The 15,807-nt window shown below is 39.9% G+C and overlaps 2 protein-coding genes across 3 annotated transcripts in view; one reads left to right on the top strand and one right to left on the bottom strand.

The window, feature by feature from the left end:
• mapk8ip2 (mitogen-activated protein kinase 8 interacting protein 2) overlaps positions 1–15,807 on the top strand; it is a 37,686-nt gene that overhangs the window by 2,702 nt on the left and 19,177 nt on the right. For both annotated transcript variants that reach the window (XM_074633256.1, XM_074633255.1), the window contains exon 2: positions 15,332–15,437. In XM_074633256.1, coding sequence (XP_074489357.1) covers positions 15,332–15,437 — 106 coding nt within the window. The remainder of the gene's footprint in view (positions 1–15,331; positions 15,438–15,807) is intronic.
• Positions 7,198–11,835, bottom strand: LOC141766396 (gastricsin-like). Its single transcript, XM_074633254.1, has 9 exons — positions 11,678–11,835; positions 11,000–11,135; positions 10,775–10,892; positions 10,320–10,438; positions 9,260–9,459; positions 8,363–8,479; positions 8,069–8,216; positions 7,734–7,832; positions 7,198–7,603 (listed from the first exon to the last, which is right to left on the bottom strand). Exons 1-9 carry the CDS (start codon positions 11,746–11,748, stop codon positions 7,439–7,441), a joined length of 1,173 nt encoding a protein of 390 aa, XP_074489355.1. The 5' UTR covers positions 11,749–11,835; the 3' UTR covers positions 7,198–7,438.

Raw genomic sequence — 15,807 nt, 5'->3', positions numbered from 1 at the left:
ATTCACTTTGATGAAATATTAGTATTTGGAGCATGTCTGTTTTTGTAGAAGTGCATTTCTCATTTAATAATATGTGTCCATATGTGTGTGTTTTCCTTCCGGTATGTTTGTTTTTGCGTCTGACTGATTCATGTCTGAAACCAGCGGTGTTGTGATGGTGTGGTATACAGTAAGCCGCCTTACGTAACCCCCAAACACTGTTTCCAATGGGCAACATAATCCGTAAGGGAGCCTGTCTTTCTCTCCTGAGCACCAGGAATTTATGACAGACTATTATTTCTCCTGCGCCGAGGGATCACTCTCTCCGCTGGAAATACAAACCTTAAGCCGGAGAAAATATGGTGCACTTTTCAAATGATGTAACATTTAATGTCTGTTGCTGTAGAGAATATGTGAGTATATTTCTTCCAACATAAACTGAGAGACATTAACTCTCTTATATTTTTTGTCAGGAGAAAAAATAAGAGAAGTCAACTCCAGATGCACCAAACATTCTCAACCATCCACATCTGCTCTTACCAGGTGTGCTGGATGATGAATCCCACTTGATCATAAATTGGAGGCATATTGCCGATTATTATTATTAGCATAGGTAAAACCCCGTAAACACTACCTAAGGGCAGGTGTTGTGCCGTGTGAAAATAGTCCAGTACATGCCCAAGAATTGGAGAGATGCCACCAAAAAAGGCAGTAAGAAGAAGAAGAAGAAGAAGTACTTCAACAGTAGTGAAATTGAGGTACTGTTTAATAAACAAAGTAGACATGTGAGTTTCCAGTGTGTCGGTACCGGCATTACAGGAAAATCTAAAAGCATCCAAGAGCAGAATGTAAGCCACTTTACTTTAAGTTTTAGTTTAAGTTCCTTGATTTAAAAACTTTTGTTTCCTTGCGTTGGACAAACAATTCTTAGACTGTGAAGACAAGATGTTTTTATCTTATCTTGGTAAGAGTGCTCACGACCACTCGTAAAATGTCTCTAAATAAGAGAAGAGCAAAAATAAAAAAACAGTGGTGAATCCCAGAAATCAATGGGTACTAACAAAATAAGAACAAATCGACGATATGAACAAAAATAAGAGGGAATTTGTTTGCATATCCCTGATCATGGTGGTTCCATATAAACATGGTGAAGTTAATCAATACATACCGGCCATGGCGCTCCATTTCACTTTTTACTTTTCCCATCAAGGCTTCATCTTACAGATGACTCCATCCAGGTATGCCTGCTGTGGTTTGCTGAAACCTAAAACAAATATACTGATATATCAAAATGTGGGACTCGTAGTGTACCAACAATGACCCGTGTTTTAGAATCCAATGATTACTTTTTGTGAAAGGATTGTTTGTGTGGATTTGCTGAGGCAGCAGTCTTAACGCGGCCTGGTGGGAGGTCATTTTTTCGGGGTGTTATTTGAGTATGCAGGAGGGTCGGGTTCGGATAGCGGAACATTGACATTGTGATTTAGCTAAATAACACATACATGTAATGTAATATATCTGGCAAAATCTGAGCTTTAGTTCTTGAATGTCAGCCCCTAGGTTTTCTTTCTTTCTCTCTTTTTTTAATACGATTTTTTGTCGCTTAGAATTGATGAAAGCTAAACCTAAATGGATTCAATTAGACCTTATATGATTAGTCATTTAATCAACACATCATGTCAACACAAAACATATTAACATCCATCCATCCATTATCTGTAACCGCTTATCGAAGGCGGGGTACACCCTGGACAGGTCGCCAGACTATCACAGGACTGATACATAGAGACAGACAACCATTCACGCTCACATTCACACCTACGGGACATTTAGAGTCAACAATCAACCTGCATGTCTTTGGACTGTGGGAGGAAACCTGAGAACCCGGAGAAAACCCACGCTAACACGGGGAGAACATGCAAGTTTGACCCTCTTGCTGTGAGGCGACAGTGCATCATCGTGCCGGCCTAACATATTAACAATTATTTATATAATCGATTAATCAGTTAAGTCATTTTTAAAGCAAAAATGGCAAAAATTCACTGGTTACTGCCTCGCACATGGGAGTATTTTCTGGTTTTCATTGTGTTTTATGACAATAAATTGAATGTTTTTAGATTTTCAACTGCTGATCAGACAAAACAAGACATTTAAAGACATTAACTTGGGCTCTGGGAAACTGATAGACATTTTTCTCTTCTTTCTGAGAATCAAGAAAATAATCGGCAGATTAATCAACAATTAGTTGCGGCCCTAAAATAGATCTGAAAGGTTTTGGATCGGATAAGATAATTTGATGCCAGTTTCAGATTTGATATAATTTCTATCAAACCCCAGTTGTATTCCTTCATAGTATACATCAATATTTTAAAAGTAGACTACTACAACACTTCCTGTAAGCGTCCTTCTGATTTCCCCCCTCTATCTCTCCCCCCTGTGAATCTCATATGTTTCGTTTAGCAGTCGATGTTCCACTTTAGCCTCCCGACTCTTTGAAGGCTGTTTGAGAAGGCGGAGGGGGGTAGAGAGTGGTGGTTCTGGCTACCATGTGGTAAGCAGCTTAAATCAAATACAGATTCATTTTAGCTTAAGCATTCCATCTCTGCCTCCCCCCTGCTGTCTTTCCATCTCTCTCTTTGTATTTCATCTCTCTCTCACACACTCTGTGTACAACCAACACTCGCCATGTTTTTGCATGTCAATCTTTGCTGTTGCTCTGCTTTGTTTTTCCATTCAACAATAATTACACAAGTCATATTTACGCAGTCCATGAGATTTGTTTTTCCATCAATATGACGCCAGTGAATGTTTCCTGAATCTATCAGCAGCGTTTGCTTTTTACATCCGATGACTTCATTCATCCAAATACAGCCAAATCAACGTGAAATCATCAGCTCCGAGCAAACCGATGCATCATCTCCGCCTTTGGTTCAAAGATGGCGTAATCTTTAGGTTCGGATCTGACACAGACAATGGAGAGTGCTTCATTAGGTTAAGTGTATGACTCATGTGTGTGTGTGTGTGTGTGTCTACATTACTGAAGACAGACGGTGGGTGAAAAGGCTGGGAAATTGATCTGGTTAATGAGTCAGTATCAACCACATCGAATGTCCTCGGCTTTTAAAGATGATGATGGTTGAAAGGCAGCTTGATTACAGAGGACACCCCTTTGAACCTGGATCTATTTTAATTTTGTTATCAGAGTGTCTTTTTCATTTCTGCTCAGATTCTTATTTTTGTCTCATTTCATTTTTTTTTTTTGGACTATGGACATCTGTGACTTTACTGTGATTGGACTCACTGGGGTTATTTTAAGAGAAGTGTTACAACCTGGCTGGGCTGGGATGGGATGTGGAAATCAGTGGTGTCAGAAGTGTGGGTGATGCATGTGTGGAGAATGTGAGTGTTGTAAGGTGCATTAAAGCAAAACAAAAAGAAAAAAATCAACATAACCAAACCAAAGGCGTGTCTGTGGGGCAGAGCAGAGCAGCGACAGCAGAGAGTCAGAGTGTAAAAGCTGGTTTAAATAAACTGGGAACACCACCGGGGCCCAGGTATTCCAGATTATACCAATCAGCCAGCTGCAGGGCAACGAGAGACACAGGTTAACAACGGGGAAACCCCAGATGACAGCAGGGGTCATCACAGTAGCTGTGCAACTTGATTGGTCTATAAAACATCAGAAAGTAGTGAAAAATGTCTATCACTGTTTTCCAGCATCCAAGGTCACATCTTCAATAGGGATGCACCGAGTCAAATCTTTCAGTCCTGATACCGATAGTGATACCTGGGCTTTGTGTACCGATCCGATACCAGTGTTTAATTAATGAGCTGTATGCCTCACTGTGTGGAAGTGACTGGGATCATACTGTTATGTGTAACAACAACAGGCTTGAATTAAACATTGCGTTCCCAACTTTGTAAAACTAAATGTGACAAATAAATACATATATATACATTTATTGAATTGTTATTTATCATTAAGATAATAAATCCTACACCAGAAACTTGGTAAAAAAAATCTTAAAAATGAATAGTTTCTACATTTCAAGTCTATAATGTATATAGTATATAAACATAGAGCTGAATTTAATAGATCGGCCCCGGTGTCACCGATCCAGCTATTTGAGTCAGCCCGATATCCGATCCTGTATCAGTATCGGTGCATCCCAAATGTCTTGTTATGACTTAAACCATTAAGCAATTAAACAAATTTGAAAGTGTGTAGAACAGATGCTTTTAAATAACAAAATTGTAAATAGTAAAAGGCAGCGTAACTCAGTGAGACAGTTGAGTATATATTTTCAGACAAAAAAAAAAGACACCCAGTGTATATACAGAATTAGACAAGCAAAGATGACAGCATGCTGGTTTGACTATTTCTGGTTTGGAGGTGACAGTATCAGAGAATAACTGTCAGTATATGAATGTGGGCTGGAGAGATTGTTTGAGCCTGAGGAGGGCAGGGAGAAGAGGAAAAGAAGGAGCGAGTACCTGGTAGCAAAACCTTAGCGGTGCCAGTGGATCTGGGTGTGCCATTGCAGCAACATCACCGGCATCAGTGAATGGTAATTTTGTGCTGACTTGTTTCCTTGTGGTAGGATTCTCATTTTGCTGCTCAGCATGTCAGAATTGAGAATAGGGAGAGAGACCGATGTGATGCAGGCCTCTTTTTCTGCACTAGAGTGGTTTTACTCAGAGTATGGAGAGAGGTGTGAGTGGTAAGCCCCAGCTTCAAATCCCAATTATTAAGAATGATCACTAGCGGAGGTGGACTGAATGCAAGGGGCGTCACAGTGTGCTGTCCGATAAGCAGCGAGCGGTAGGAGACATGGCGCGACAGGAACCGCAAACACTCACTTGGATGCTGTCTGAACACCAAGCAGGAACATCTGAGAGATTAGAAACTGATAGGTTTGTAATGTGCATGCTTCAATGAGGTGTACCTGTTGGATGGGGTCAGTCGTTGTCGTGTCTGCTCTTCAAGGAGAGGACAGAGGACTTTGCTCTGGCTGTTATTATTCTGTGTCTGCAGCTTTTCACTGACACACATTCTTAGGTTTTGCAGTTTAGGGGAAATGGGGGCACACACACACACACACACACACACACACACACACACACACACACACACACACACACACAGCAGATGAGCACACAAACAAAATGGAGTCTGGAAACACAGCAGAATAGGGAGCAACGGAGGAGAAGTGATAAGAGAAAAGGAAATGAAAAGATGTCAGATGTCAGATGATAATAAAGAGCCAGTTCATCCAATTTTTGCCATGCAGATAGTTTGCTTTTTATCCAGGTTTTGGGAGATTTCTGCCTCCCAAAACAATGGGAGAGATTGGGATTTAGTTAGTGGAGCTCACTCACAACATTGAAAAATTAATTTAAAAAAAATCAACAGCAACATCTTTTTTTTCCAGAAATGATGTCCCTGTTACTCCGGATAATCCATACACTTAAAGAAGATCTATTGTGCTCATCTTCAGGTGCATACTTGTAGTTTGGGTTTCTACTAGAACATGTTGACATGCTTTAATGTTCAAAAAATGCTTTATTTTTCTCATACCGGCTGTGCTGCAGCACCTCTTCTCACCGTCTGTTTTAAACGCTCCGTTTGAGCCTCCACCCAAAAGCCCAGTCTGCTCTGATTGGTCAGCGGGCCCACTCTGTTGTGATTGGTCGATTGAACCAGACTCTTCGGACTCCGCTCTAACTAGCTTTGTTTGAGGGCGTGCAAAACTAGCTGCTAGGTATTATGCAAATGTGTTACTTGGTGACATCACCACGTTCCGGAAGAAAAGGCGGGAAAAGCGTTTCAGGCAGTTCCGGAGCAGTGTTTCCTTTGACGTGGACTTTAGGCTTTGTAACTTTGCAGACTTTAACATGCACAAAAAACTATATAATACACAAAAGGTAAGCATAATAGGTCCTCTTTAACTATGAAGAGTTTTAATTTTAAGTCCAGTAGTTTATACTATTGTTTCTTTAGTTATTATAATAGTTGACAGTGTGTTTATCCAGGGTAATGGACACTGTTTCTCAAAAGAGGTTGCTTTTTTCAATGTAATTTTCAGTGCAACAGAATGAGCACCATAAAGAGGTTTCAGCAGAGAAACAGATAATAAAAAAAAACTGTGCTACTGTAAGTGTAAATAAATCATGACCTCATCCATTTTGGGACATTACTGTAATTAGTTTAAAAATGAGACCATCACAACCAAGCAGAGCACATGCTTCTACAGCATGTGCTCTGCATCTTACCTGGAGTGACAGTTGATGAGATTCACAGGAAATCTGTTGCTTCTTGTCACTTCTTGAAAATTGCTTTGTGCCATGAAGCAAAGATTTGTATTTGTCCAGTGCACATCTGAATTCAACATTTCTCCTTGCCTATAGCTACAGGATTCTCATCTTCCTCCCTCCTTGTTCGCCTCAACTATTCCTGTTTCTCCATCACTCCCTCCTTCATCCAGAAACAGAACATGGGACTCTGTTCCACTTGTGTGCGTGGTGGTGACAGCTGCCTTGGATACAGCTGCACCGATGTGGTGTTTTTCCATTGTGAAACACACATACACACACACACACACACACACACACACACACACACACACACACACACACACACACCGACACGTACAAACTCAGCTTCCCTGAAGACGGAGGAGCTCATTAGTGACATCATTTCTCCAGGTTTGGTTAGGACACCTGGTTTGGTTATTTTGACAGATGGGAAATTAGTTTTGGTGGCTCCTCTGTCATTTTCATATTGTAATGAATGTGAATGGATAATATGTTGTCCTTCAATGTCTGGCACAAGTTGTCATGGCAACTTATGTCCACTTTTGTACGCTACGTAATCCATTTTACTATGGTGAAAACAAACGGTCTTGTCCAGCTCATAAATAACATTTATCCTGATTTAATCACATTTGATTTGTAGCTATACAAGTGCTCAAAAGCACAGAGCATGCATGTGTGCATTTGTTGGATTCTCTAGATGTATGAAAAGTGTTTTAGTTTACGTCATTATGAGTCCCAGACATTTAAAATCACCACTAGTTGTGGGAATGAGGCACACACGGACAGACACAAGCCCAAGGTTAATTATAAAGGGGGGAATCCCCTTTGATGTCCTTTCAGCCCAGGACTGTGAAGATAATGAGAGCTCATTTAGAAAGATGAAATATCAAAACACTTGCAGCGAACACTTTAACCTTTATTCTGCTTGGGAATGACACACAATTGTATGGATACATTTAATTCTTTGTCTATTATGAATATACAAATCCAACTACCAATTTGAGGATGTACAATAAAAGACATGTAGAATGATATTATATAACAGAACAGATGTTTGAGGTGAACCAAAGCTTTAGGCGGACACCGACTTAATCATTATGATCTGATCAGGTTTATGGTCAGGGTATAGTTACACCGATGACACTTAGGCAGCTTGAGCAAAGCCGAGACGGTTGTTGGTGCGGTCGTAGACGGAGTAGTACTCTCTGAGGAACACGTCTCCAAAGATCCACAAGGGTTGGCCGTCATGAGAGGGGAGGTAGGTGGGGTTGATGTCCACCGAGCAGTACTGGTATCCGTTCTGGTAGTGCTGGAGGTGGAGGCGGGAGATTGGAAATGTTCATAACATTGCATGCACACCAACAAATACAAAATGATGGCATGCACATAAAGGGACACACATATACATGCGTATGCTATGCATGCATGTAGCAACTTACCTGAGTGATGTAAGCAGAAGGAGGCAGAGGGACGGGAACGCCGCTGATGACAAAGCTGAGAGTCGGCAGGTTGTTGACCTGGCCGCAGTTCACCATGTACTGGAGGTCAAGACAACAAAGAGATACTGTTTGAGAGGGACGGAAACTCGTACATCGTTTCATTACATTCCTGCTTCTCCACTTTTGATGTACAGGTCGTGACCTTGACCTCCACTGCTCATAATGACCTTTTTAATGGTGCAGCCTGTACAGACAGAGCTGGGTCTTTATGAGGAATGAAAATGGAGGCTTACTTTCCTATACTGCTTCAGTGTGTGTCTGTCTGTGTCCCTTACATTTCCATACTGGTTCCGTTGAGCTCCAATGGCCTGCATGATGTCACCAATAAGCTGGCTTGGGGCTGTCAGGCTGGAGGTTCCAGTGTCCACGATGGACTGGCAGCCCTGAGAGCACCAGCCGGTCTCTCGACCATTGATCTGGAATCTGCAAGGCACCACGCATGGCAAAATTTTTTTTTTTTTTCTTGCAGTCATATTAAAACATAAAATAATCAAAGCAGCAGTTCTCATTAAGTAAAATCAGAGGATCATTTGACGTTTCATGTTGATGAAATTCTGAAAAGCACCCACCCGTCAACGCCGATCTGCCAGTAGGTCTGAGAGGTGACGGGGGTCCAGATGATCTGACCCTGGTACAGGCTGTTGTCCACTTCTCCGAAAGAGAGCACGCTGCCCTGCTGTCCTCCCCTAAACCACCAGATGACAAACCAAAACTGATCTGCAAGCTCTCCATGTGGATATGCGTTATTATTTGAGCCAGTGTGTCCTATACAGTATGTTATACTGTTTGTTTCACAGTACTTAGTATATTTTATACTTTTTATTGTTTCCTTAAGAACAATGACAACCTAAGCCACAACAAATAAGATAATATGTACATATAATAACAGATAGTAACTGAAAATTTAAAATAAAAACAAGGGAGGAGAACAAAATTTAATGATAATAATAATAATAAAACAGAAAAATAAATAAATAAAAAATAAAATAAAAATTTGACTAAATTAAAATGTAAAATATTACAATAAAGATAAATACTACTACTAGTCAAAATAATAATAATAAAGACATATAAATATCTACAAATGGATAAATGTATGAAATAAATTCACACGCCAGATTCCCAACACCTACTTATATTCCTGTGGCCCCTCCACCACGTTAATTACCCCACACAGAGTAAATACTGTGTTTAAAGCAGGTTTAAGGCATGTTTACAAAAGAGTAAATAAAACATAATAATAATAATAATAATAATAATAATAATAATAATAATAATAATAATAATAATTAAATAAAATACAATAACTAAATGAATAAATAAAGGTTGCTACAAAAGTATTCAGGGGATAATATTTGTGATTTACTCCCACCCCTTTAACTTTAACAGATACCACCTGTCAGAACCACAGGAATATATGTTTTTGACTAACACAGTACGTAATTGAAGTCCTGTGTCAGATATACCTGGACAGGTAGAAAGCGAATATGTTGGAGCCCAGCAGGTTTTGACTGATCATGTTGTCCATGACGGGAGTCTCTCCTCCGGCTGAGATGCTTGGGTAGGACAGACCGAGGATGCCGTCAAACTTGGCCACCACAAAGTTCTGACCGGGCTCGTTTGTGCTCAGACCGATCTCCTGGTTATTGATCACAATACCGCCAACCTATGGGACCAAAACCAACCGATATGACGAGTGAGATGAATATAGTTGTTGCTTCAGCCTACAGCAACGTCAATGCATGAATGGAGAGGACGTCTGTTCAGTCTATAAATCATTAAAATGATTCTTCTACATTTTTGTAATATTGAAAGTATCTTGTGTATAAAAATGTATATTTCCTCGTCTTGACACTTTGTGTATTGACACTTTCTCTGGCCACACCTCTGTTAGGTGTGTTTTTACTGTGAGATATCACTTGTTGAGGTGATATAGAAAATGTCTGCCTTCTGGTAGTGCTCTGTCTCAGTACCTAGTGGTAGGTATCCACAGGGGTGTTTTTGGACGTGAGGGATCGCCTCGCTTCCCAGCATTGGACGCTTGATGCCACTAGGCGCTAGGAACCTGATTGGATGAACGCTTTCACACGTGGTCTGCTGCTCCCAGCTTTCAAACGGGAAACAACATGGCGGCTTGTTTGGAAAATAGTTCACCGAAATGTGTTTCTGAAAACATTTTATGCGAGAAATAAGCCATGCGGGTTGTTGAATCTTTATTCTAGGTCAACAACGTTTAGTTTAAAAGTTTCTTGGGAGTTTCCAGAGGTGGCGAGTCGCACCGGACGCCCCTGATTTGCATAAAGTAGCCTAGACCTCAACTTAATGCAAATGAGGAGCGGCCAACGTGACGCCCCATCTCTCGAATCGCAATGCCACGCTACCAGAATACATTGCACTGCTGCCTACATGACAATGAATGGTAGCCGTGGAAAGGACGGATCCTGTGGACACATACCTACATGTATAAGACTCAGTCCTCTCTAGTGTTAACTGATGTACTTGGTTTATTTGGTGGGTTTGACTCACATTGACAGTGTCATATCCAAAGACTCCATGGAGGCTTCCAGCTCCGTAGGGCAGGTAGAAGGACTGTCCCTTGCGGGAGTAAGTAGAGGACTGCTGGGGGTTGAACTTGGTGTGTGTGTCTGTGAATGGGGCACAGATCGGGATTATATCTGGAGCCATTTTCCATGTCCTCATGCCTTGCAGAGCCTTTTTACATACCGATGATTCACTTGATTATAGAAATCAAGAGCTGAATTTTAACTAACACAGTTGCTGATGCTTCCCAAAGACCAAAAATGCTTAGTGGCATGCCTGTAATCTAAATCCCATGTATGTACAACATGTAATCTCTTGGAAACAAGATGACGAGCTCTGCACGCTTGGCCTATATCGGCGTTAAGTCCTCTGAAGTTCTTCACATGCAAATATGTTCTGAAGAGTGTGACAGATGAGGGATTTGGTTGGTTTGTACTCACTGCAGGCCTGAGTGTTGCAGTAGACGGAGTCCACCCACAGGTTGGCAGAGCCGGTGTCAAACAGCACTTGGAAGGACTGGGGGGGTGTTCCAATACTGATGGCGCCAAAGTAGGTGGTCTGAGGAGCACATTGGTTGGAGAGGAACACAATAAAAGAAAGAACAAACCCATCAGCCATCAGTTAATGCTTTCATCCGAATGCTGTGTACAGTATGGATTTCTTACATCGGCGTAGTTATTGATGTACATGTTGGCAGAGCTGGCAAGCTCATTGTACTTGAGAGCAGGATCCTGGTAAGGCAGCTCGATCCCTTTCTCTCTCAGGGCCTCACGCATGGACTTCTGCTTCTGCAGAGGGATCCTGAGGACAGGGAAAGCAAAAAAAAAAAAATAATTATGACTTCCTATGACTTGAATCACACATTTTAAACATTTATATTGGTATGGCATCTTTTCTTTATTATGACTTTTTGCATGTTGAGCTATATTTAACGTACAAATTTCAAAGATGTACTTTTAAAAACTTGCCCAAAGTATGTCCGTACCAAATTTCAAGAGTTTTAACTGATCAGGGCAAATGCTATGGCATTTTTCCTTATCATACTAGGCTTTGGGCACAAATGGGTTAATTGATTGGTCCACGTGGGTCAACCAACCTATTTAAGATATTCTCTCCTTTTATCTGGTCAGATAACCTGATGAAGGTCTGTGTACCGATATCTCTGATATTATTCAATATCTCTGACTGCAAGTGAAGAGGACAGTGTGCACTCCTGTGATTGTAATGGAGCGTAATGTGTCTTTTTGTTCTATAGCAGTGGATCTTCATAAGAACGATTCTGCTCTCTGATTAAAAAAAAGATTATTAGGCGCAGAATTGAGAAGTACAGAGAGATTACTTACTTGACGATTCCCTCTACGAGCACCACACAGACCAAAACAGCGACGAGACACTTCATGATCCCTCCGTACATGCAGCACTCCTGGATGGATACAACTCTGCTCGGATCTGAACAGGCTTATATACACATGTTTAGGTCCGTATCAGCCAGAGCGTTATCAAAACTTCAGTCATATCAGTTCAGACAGGGTGACCCTGCGAGCCTTTCTCTCAGAAGCTATATACTTCATTTGCACATCTAACATTTATTCAATATATACAGGTGATAGCCACGCTCCACAAACACGGCCAAAAATGTCCTAAATAAATACATTATAACATATTAAGATGTTATTCATTTGGGTATATCCAATGGAATAATCTAGTGGTGATATTTAATAACTCATCATTTAAATTTGGCACTTTAAGTTACATAACTCAAATGTTCCATGATCCTAAACGTACCATATTGCTGGTTCTACATGGAAAATCGATAAAATAGGCATGTGTGGAATCAGTGTTTTTAATCTAAAAATGATAAATGAAGAATTATGATAAATGTGTCTGACTTGTTATGCCTCCGCGTCGGCGACAGCCGCGGCCGGAGGCATAACAAGTCAGACACATTTATCATAATTCTTTTGGTAGTCAGAGGTCAAGGTCACTGTGACCTCACAAAACACGTTTTTTGTCCCTAACTCATGAATTTATATGGTAATTACAACAATTTCAAACAAATATCTAAAAGGATAAAATGATGAAGTGATGACATTTTGTACAGACATGGATGTAAACTGCATAGAACCGCACAGTGGTAATTCTAGTTATCTTTGTCTTTTAAGAAGTTTATGTTGAGTATTGAGCGATGACTTTGAGTTTGGATTATAAATTCATTTGCAGCATTTTATTATAAAAGCTTTCTGTCGTTTCCCCCCCCCAAAAATTGCCTGCATGCTGTCGGAAATCCTCAAGTTGCAGCTTCAGTACATTTTATCCGGTTAGATACACATATCAACAGCAAGGTCAAGCTTAATAGTTTGTTTGGAACTGTAATTTTCCGCAAATATCAAGGCTTCAGTATCAGCAGCACCTTAACCACACAGCTTTATCAAAACCTTTCGTGCCGTTCAGCTTATCAGAACTTTTAATGTTGTTTAGATTTGATAGTGTTTTTCCTTTGATAAGCTTGAGGACATCGAGTTAAAATGAAAATGTGTTTATGTCAAGTAATTGAGTTTATTGTTTGTGCCTGCTTTGACTGAAACATAGTAATGGACCAAACGCTTGTAACAGGCTTCGGTAGCAGTCAGCAGCAAATATCAAAGCTTCGGTCATGTCTCCATGACATGACTCATTCGGTTCAATTAAAGATGTTAATTTTTAAGGATTCTGTTATTCTACAGTTACAGGTTTGGTATGTTTTATGCATGTTTGTTATTCAGAAGGGTTAAAAACTAAACTAAACTATAAAAAAAATATCCGAATCCCAAAATTGAAAATCGAATACCTACACATCAAGTAAATAATCGAATAGTGGGATATCCTGGTCCAGCCCTCGTATTGTCCCTGTATTTTTGGTCATTAGCACCTTGTTGTACATTAAAGCAGCCTAGTAGCATGGGGCCACTCTGATTACAGTGACTTTTTCATGACCCACCTTTGGTATACTTTTAGATGCATCAGCACGTTCTCATTTTCTCCATGGGACTAATGACATTGCGTAGACAGGACCCTATATGACGGTGCGATGTAAGCTCGCATCCATACGTAATATGTGGAGTGTCCTTTTCTTAGTAGGAAAGCTGCAATGCAGCATTTCCTTCTACACATAGCGAGCTAGCTGCTGTAGAACTGAGAGCCTGCTGAAACTAATGGGACAAAGATGAGATAGAGCCTAATCACTTCCCTGCTGTAGTGTGCTGCTGCTGCTGCTGTAAATAGAAGTTCAGAAACTCTGGTTTAAGAGGCCACTGCCCTCCAACCCACAGCTCACATTATGATATTTATCCATCTTTATTTGAATTTTCTTTTGCAGTATTTATGTGTTGCTGTTGTGAAAGGTGTCCCATCTTGTTAGTGTGGATTGTTATAATAAGGGAAGAGGAGACAGAGGACGTGGGTGTGTGGCAGCCTCTGTCCAGTACAGTATATAAGTGACTGAGGCGCAGATAGAAGGTGACAGGCCGTGAGTTAGAGCAGGTCTCACTGTGTGGGCATAAAAGAAATGAGAAATTCTCCTCTGAGGCGCTCGATAAAACAGACATATTGCAGGTATGAGTGTTCTCATAACAGGTAGTGAATATACTGTCTCCCACACGAATCAACAAATGACTATCGATGGGGAGGGTATTGAAATGGTAGATGACTATAAATATTTAGGAACAATAATAGATTCCAAACTGTCATGTAGTTCGAACACAGCTGCTCTCTATAAGAAAGATCTGCAGCGTCTATATTTCATGCGTAAACTGAGACAGTTTTGAGTGAACAGACGTATATTGGTCCTCTTCTATCCGTTGCGAAAAATAAGTTTATTCAAGTGTGCTATTAGTGTACTTCTTTTAAACTTAAAATAAGATAGTATGCTTTCAGTTTACTTTTTATGTACTTTCAGAGATACACCTAACAAAATTATACTTAAGTATACTTGGCTTATACCAACAAGTATACAGAAAAGTCTATGTATACTTAGCTTATACTGAAAAGTATATTTGACAAAGTACTGTAAGTTACCTTAAAGAAAACTTACAACTATACTTGCAGTAAAAACTAAACTAGTAGTTTACTGAGAGTATACTTTAAAGTGTACTTTCATAAAAGTGGGCTACAAGTATATAACTAACGGTATACCTATAAGTCCACTTGTAGTATAGTTCATATTATAGTTGCAGTACAACATACAACTTGGATGTAAACTATAGTTGTGTACTCAAAGTTTACTACTCTTAAGTATACTTAAAAGTATACATTTATAAACTAAAAAGTGGGCCAATTTAGTCTCAAGAAGTACTGAAGTAGTACATTTACAAGTATACTACTAGTACAATGATATTAGTATACTTATTACATAAAATATCCTTGTGAATATACTTGAACTATTTAATTTGAAAAAATAAACTTGAAGAATACTTCTTTTTTATAAGGGATGGCTCATTTGTGGAGAGTATTTTAACTTTCTGTTTTATTGCCTGGTATCTTACGTTGTCAGTGAATAATAAAAACAAAGAGTCAATATGTCCAATAAAATTGCTGGACAGCAGCAAAATGGCATAAAGATGAGTGGTGAGGAAAAGGCAGGCGATTATTAAAGAGGCATTGCATCCCCTATTTAGTGTATACAAGCTGTTACCATCAGGCAGACGGTAAAGGGTGCATCGCATGCAATCATTTGTGCCTACCAGGATTGTATTGTTGAACAAACTGTGAAACAAGAAATGGCTGAACCTGTGTGTGAGGATGCTGCACCTTATGACCCTGTGATATGATAAGTAGAGCACTTTAATGATGTGATGAACAGGTCTATATCAGGTTAATGTTGAGGTGTTCTGTTGCTGTTGTTGTTGTTGTCGTCTGTGGTATTACTGTTGTCTGTTTATTTATCTGACGTTTGCTGTATGGCACATGATGAATTTCCGAAAGGACTAATAAATATCTATCTGTTTCTGGTGTGTTTCCAGACCCGCCCACGACATCAGCCTGGAGGAGTTTGACGATGAGGATCTCTCTGAAATCACAGATGACTGTGGGATTGGACTCAACTATGACTCTGATCCATATGAGAAGGTGGGGGCCATCTTTTGTTGTTGTTATGTTGTTTCTTGTATTGAAATCTGACCTTTCCTTCCTTTCTTTTGTGCTTTGTGTGTCTTGAATATGTGAAAACACAAACTGGACAAGTTGTTCCACTGTTTGCAAACTTTTGAGTGTTGTATGATTTGTAAATGTTTTAGAACGATGTATTATTCAGTTTTCTGCCAAATGTTGTAGTGTAATGTTGTAGCTAAAGGCATTAAATAGGTGTTATCGGTCACTATAAGCATCATAGATATGGGTCAGTAGGGGCCTACTACACCCACTAGTATGTTTTTTATCATAGATTCACTCGTAGATCACCAAAAGAAGGTACAAAAAAGCATGACAGTGACTTCTAGCA

The sequence above is a fragment of the Sebastes fasciatus genome, chromosome 4 (assembly GCF_043250625.1).
Source record: "Sebastes fasciatus isolate fSebFas1 chromosome 4, fSebFas1.pri, whole genome shotgun sequence".
NCBI lineage: Eukaryota > Metazoa > Chordata > Actinopteri > Perciformes > Sebastidae > Sebastes > Sebastes fasciatus.
The sequence above is the reverse complement of the archived record's forward strand: the minus strand, read 5'-3'. Positions and strand labels throughout refer to the sequence as shown.

Excerpts from the sequence above, each read along its gene's own strand:
- LOC141766396 (XM_074633254.1), bottom strand. The coding sequence starts at position 11,748 with ATGTACGGAGGGATCATGAAGTGTCTCGTCGCTGTTTTGGTCTGTGTG. Across the intron at positions 10,893-10,999 it reads ACATCAATAACTACGCCGAT|ACCACCTACTTTGGCGCCAT; the intron begins GTAAGAAATCCA and ends TGTGCTCCTCAG. Across the intron at positions 10,439-10,774 it reads CTGCAACACTCAGGCCTGCA|ACACACACACCAAGTTCAAC; the intron begins GTGAGTACAAAC and ends CCCCATTCACAG.